The sequence below is a fragment of the Fragaria vesca genome, linkage group LG6 (assembly GCF_000184155.1).
Source record: "Fragaria vesca subsp. vesca linkage group LG6, FraVesHawaii_1.0, whole genome shotgun sequence".
Taxonomy (NCBI): Eukaryota; Viridiplantae; Streptophyta; class Magnoliopsida; order Rosales; family Rosaceae; genus Fragaria; species Fragaria vesca.
Genome location: NC_020496.1, coordinates 28,835,027 through 28,841,026, shown reverse-complemented (window position 1 = coordinate 28,841,026; position 6,000 = coordinate 28,835,027). Strand labels below are relative to the sequence as shown.

At 37.0% G+C, this 6,000-nt stretch overlaps 1 protein-coding gene across 1 annotated transcript; it reads left to right on the top strand.

Annotated features, from left to right (window-relative positions):
* The first annotated feature begins 1,409 nt into the window (after nt 1–1,409).
* On the top strand, nt 1,410–2,234 carry LOC101304026. Its single transcript, XM_004305899.1, has 3 exons — nt 1,410–1,440; nt 1,572–1,691; nt 1,774–2,234. Exons 1-3 carry the CDS (start codon nt 1,410–1,412, stop codon nt 2,232–2,234), a joined length of 612 nt encoding a protein of 203 aa, XP_004305947.1.
* Nucleotides 2,235–6,000: the final 3,766 nt, after the last annotated feature.

Below are 6,000 nucleotides of genomic sequence, written 5' to 3'. Positions count from 1 at the left end.
TTATTATATATATATATATATATATATATATATATAGCCCCCTTACATTGAGGGATCCCTATTTTTGGCCACTTTCTAGGGATAGGGCATTACACCTCTTCCAAATTGAATTTTTATCTCCACCGTTCATATCTTAGGTCTATATGAGTAGATCAACTCTACACAATTTCATATGATTTGGTGATCGTTAAGGCTTTCAAAGTTTGATTTAGTTTTAATAATCTTAGACGATCCAGCTTATGTCAAACTAAAACCGTTGAAGGTCATTAAAACTAAATTGAACTTTTAAAAGCCTTAACGATCACCAAATCATATGAAATTTTATAGAGGTGATCTACTCATATAGACCTAAGATATGAACGGTGGAGATGTAAAATTATAATCGGGAAGTTGGTGTAATGCCCTATCCCTATAAATGGCTTAAAATAGGGATCCCTCATTAGAAGAGGGCTGTATATATATATATATATATATATATATATATATATATAGCTTGAAGTTTTGGATATCATGTCTGTGTTGGTTTGGTTTAGTGGTAATGATAGAGTAAGAGGCAGGAGTTTTATAATAGAATTAAATTCAGTTTACCCCCTTGTGGTTTGGGGGTGACTTCATGTTAGTCCCTACACTTTTATTTTCATCAGGTTACCCCTTGAACTCTTCAATTTCTGTCTGCCATGCCCAAATTCTCATATTCCGTTTGAATTGACCTTTAATTATCAGCAGTGCAGGTTCGATTTGGACATATAAGGTCCGATTTGCCCAAATTCTAGATACTGGCCTCACAGTTAAGGTTAAAATTATCAACAGTTAACGTCTGATTTGGACAGAATATAGGACATTTGGTCACGCTTGAGGAAAATTCAAAAGTTTGAGGGGTAAACTGATGAAATTGAAAATATAGGGATTAACATGAAGTTACTCCCAAATTTCATGGGGTAAACTGAATTTAATTCTTTATAATAATGGTCATGTTTGTGTGTGTAAAGTTTGCAACTTTTTGGTAGTTGATTCTACTTATTTTATTTGCTGGGAAAACCCTGTTAAGTTTGGCCTAATTTCCTAGATTTTGTTATCGGTTTCATATTTGCTTTCTCTTGATCGTTATCATTTTTTGTTCCTAAAAATTTGAATCATGCACACTGTACCAAGTTTATTGATGTGTCTCTTGGTTTTTTTTTTTTTTTCTCCAGGTACAAAACGAGGATAGCAACAGTTGTGTTAAAAGGAATCGTCAAAGTACCAGAGTTTTGTTTCAAGGGTGAGTTCCCTGCCTTTTTATAGTATGAAGATGCATAGCTGCCCTATTTCTATCCAATCACATTTTATGTCTACTTTAGAGATATGTGAAAAATTTGCATTCTAATTTGCTTGTGGTTTAGAAGTTAAAATCATGGCTAGCGAATAACATGTATGAAGATGCTTATTGTGTTGAAACAGGTATGGCTAGTATGAGTGTTGGTTTAGCATTGTTTAGGAGCTCTTGATGGAACACACATTCCAGTGACTGTGTCGGCTGAGGAAAGACCAAGATATCGTAATAAAGGGTGATATCTCTACTAACGTCCTAGGAGTTTGTACACCTGATTTGAAATTTATCTATGTATTGTCTGGATGGGAGGGTTCTGCTTCTGATGCTCGTGTTTTACGAGATGCTCTACGCAGAAATAATCGGCTTCATGTTTCAAGGGGTAATTCGCTATACTAATTTTAAATTAAATAAAACTTAGGTTTAGTAAACTTCTAATTCTTTTCATGCATTTCTTATTGTAGATAAATACTTTTTGGTGGATGCTGGCTATATTAACGGGCCTGGTTTTTTAGCACCATATCGAGGAACTAGATACCATTTGAATGAGTGGACCGGAAACCGACCTGGAAATTACAAAGAGTTGTACAATCTTCGTCATTTGATCGCAAGGAATGCAATTGAACGGTCATTTGGGTTATTAAAAAAGCGATGGAGCATAATGCGTACTCCCTCATTTTTCAGCATCAAAACACAAGTTAGGATCTTAAATGCTTGTTGTGTTTTGCACAATTTTATTCGAATTAAGCAAGCTAGTGATCCTGTTTTAGAATATCAAGATTCAAGGTTTTTAGCAGCTGTTGATTTGGAGTTATTAAATCGTCCAATGTCAGAGAATGATGCAAATAATGATAGGATTACATGTGTTCAAGCTACTGATCAATGGACAAACTTTCGTGATACATTTGCATTGAAGATGTTCTAAGATTATCAGGCACGATGGGCTGTAGAATCGTGATATGTCAATCAAATGACATTATATGTTTATTTTTGTTTCATTTTGTTCCCTTAGTGCAGTTACTATTTGTAATGAATCTTTATTAAGCTAAATTTTAGTATGGTTGAAATTTTTATATGCATTTGCATGTTGCGTATAATACCTTATCTCCTGTTATTTCTTATGATCACTATTGCATGTTCATTGTTGTCTTGATGTATCAAGTTTATTTTTTTTTTTTTCTGTGGTGTCTAATTGTATTCAGAAATGGATAGACTCGGAGTGAATGAGGTCAAAAACGGAAAGCCAAATGGAAAGAATGGAGGAAAGAGCAAAGCAAAGTCTGAAGGCAAGAACTATATGCAGTGGAATTTGAAAATGGAACGTGCTTTGGCTGACATACTTCATGAGGAACGAGGTTTGGGTCATAAAGGAGATAACGGCTGGAAAGCTATAGCCTAGCTATAAGAGCATCTCCAACAGCTTCTCCATAATTTCTCTATTATAGGGAAGCAAAAGTCAATGCTCCAAGTAATTTTTTTTCTACAACTCCAACAGATTCCCTATTTTGGAGATTTCAAGATGATTCCCCAAATCCTTCTATAAAATTTGGAGAATGTTGCAGATTTGGGGAATTTGGGTTTCTCTTTCATCACATTCCCCATTTTAAAGAAAGTTTTAGGGAATCTGTTGGAGCAAAACACCCAAAATCTTCTCCAAATTGGAGAATTTCAAGAATTTGGGGAAGCTGTTGGAGATGCTCTAATACAGCTGCTAATATTTTATCTGCATAATTTAATATTCAAGTATCTGCTGACAATGTGAAAAATCGTGTGAAGTCATGGAAAAAGTTTTACGGAATTGTGAGTGATATCTTGGGCCAAAGCGGATTTAGCTGGGATTCATCAACTCACATGATAAGCGTTGATGAAAACAGTGTATGGGAAGAATATGTGAAGGTATGTTTTATTTACTTTATTTTTGTTTCGTTTGTCTATTTTACGAACTTTTTCTTATGCAAATTTTATTATTTGTTTACAGTCTCATGATGAAGCTGTAAGCTTCTGATTTAAGAGAATCCCAAATTGGAATGATATAGTTGATTTGTGTGGGAAAGATAGAGCCACTGGAGAGGGTGCTGAACAGGTTTTGATGCCACTGAGGTTATGACTCCTCCTATTAATGAAGAAAATCATGGTGGTTTGGAAGGTGATGGTGAAACATTAGAAGAAATTCACATCATTGAAGACATCTCAGTGAACCAAGCAAGTTCTAAAAAAAAGAGAAATGAAGCAACAGTCTCTTCTAATGTACCTCCTCCAAAGAAAAGACTTACAACTAAAGATGTCAAGACCCACCCCGAATTTTATCCTAAAACCCGGAGTAAATCCTGCGGGGACCACCTCCAAGGAAGATATTACCGAAAATTCGGCATAACCTCCATTGAAAATGGACAACCCTTCCTAAAGAAAACCTGCAAACACTCCCAAAATTTTTCAATCCAACCTTAACTTCTGGAGCCTACGTGCTCCCCAAATACAACCATCACTAACCTCCATTGAAAATGGACAACCCTTCCTAAAGAAAACCTGCAAACACTCCCAAAATTTTTCAATCCAACCTTAACTTCTGGAGCCTACGTGCTCCCCAAATACAACCACCACCAAGAATAATAATAAAACATCTTCCAAATCAACACAACATCAACATAAATATCCAACTAATAAAATACGACATCCTTAGGATATTCCAAAATATTAAACAATGTCTTAGCACACAACCAAACTAATAACATTATCCTTCAGGTAATCAGAGCTGCTAACTAGAGGAAGCAAGAAAACGCTGGTAGGTTAAACAGGTAACCTACTGATGAAAAGTGGTGGAAATACGGGTGACTATGTCTCGCCTCCTACTAGTTCCAACCCGAACTATGTAGACTAGACATTTTAAAACGAATGGCCCAGGGGAAGACATTTAAAACTGTTAGAGTGAGTGGACACAAATAAATTAATAAATATTTATGCGTTCCCAATTTGAATTTCATAGAAAATATACTGCATGCGGCAGCTCAAAAGCTCTTAACTCAACGATTGACAATTTCATGACTAGCTCCGGCTAGTCTCCAAACTTAACAAAAATAAAGCCTCTCAGGCTAAATTATATATAAATATATATATATATGTGTATGTATTTATACTCGTCATACTCCTTGTACGAATTCTATGAAGGAATAAGCAAAAATAGAAATTCATACAAGGCTACTACGCTTGCGTCTAACGCTCATGTCACACCATAATGGAATTTTTCCTCATTATGGCGGAAAAGCACGAGTGTATATACGTGTGGACTCCCTATATGAAAACCTATATGAACCAGAAAAGAAAGTAATTTTCATATAGGGCTACTACGCTTGTGTCTAACACTCACGTCACACCATAATGGTATTTTACCTCATTATGACGGATCAAGCACGTATGGCTAGCTAACATTTATATATACATACTATCCTCATAAACATCCAATAAACATATCCACCGAAAATCTCATTTTCGGGAAACTCTCCAAAAGAGGAAAATTGTCAAATATCCAAGAAAGAAATAAATCTCAGCAAAAGAAATAAATGATCAACAAAATAATTCATCGCATGCTTTTCAATTAAAACAAAGGTCCACTCACAAATTAGGCCTAAGCCTGATGACGCTCCAAAGCTTTTTCTGCTCGGGCCTCCTCTCGTCCTGTTCCAAATATATAATTAATTTCCCAATAAAAATCCAATAATTAAACAAAATGGGCAAAATTAAACGTGAGCCTCCCACACACTCATCATTGCCCAACTTCGCCATTCTTAACTCAAAATAGCTCAAACTTCACCGAACAAACCGGCAGCCCTAATTCAACCTTCCACAGATTAATGGCTTAAATCCTTCGGCCGGATTCTACATTATTCAACCGCCAAAAATACCACACTTCGGAAATTCATAAAGCTATCCAAAACTCATCCAAAAATTTCATAATTCACTTCAATAAACTCCCCTTAATATTCCAAATTTAAAAACATTAAAATCTCCCAACCAGCGCCAGCCCCGCCGGCAGCGGCAGCCGGAGGCCGATTCTGGCAACCTCCAATTCCTACCAAATTTTAACAGAAGCTTCCTCTCCTCTCTAGTCCCTCTACAACTTTCCTAACTAGCACAAACACAAATTTCAAGCCTAGCTAGGGCAATCGAACACAAACACCTAAAGAGCCCTAGGATTTCAACTTTGAATTTCTCCTTACCTAGCTCAAGAGGGAGTGAGACCTTTGGAGGGGTTGCTACATAGGAGGAGGGCTACAAAACGAGCCAAGGATCTCCGGCTTTGATGGCCGGAGGAGGGAGCTCCGGCGAGTGAACCACCACGGCTTCTTGGCGTGATAACTTGCAATTGCAGGCGTTAGAGGGCTATCACCAACTCAAGGCTGGAGAGGGAAGGACAGGGGTCCAAACGAGACCGGTCCGACGGCCTAGCTCGGCCGGTCAATGGAGGCAAGAGCTGGAGAAGAACCGGAAACAGGAGAAGTCGGGAGAGGTCGGGAGGAAGAGAAGAAAAAGAGAAGAGGAAGAGAAGAAAAAAGAGAAGGGAAGAATGGTGTTTGGGCCTCACACCAACCCGGTCCAACACACAATTATACCCAACTCCATAAATTTAACATCCCGAAAAATAATACCCTAATAAAAATTACTTTTTACTAGCTAAAATTTACCATTTTTACCGT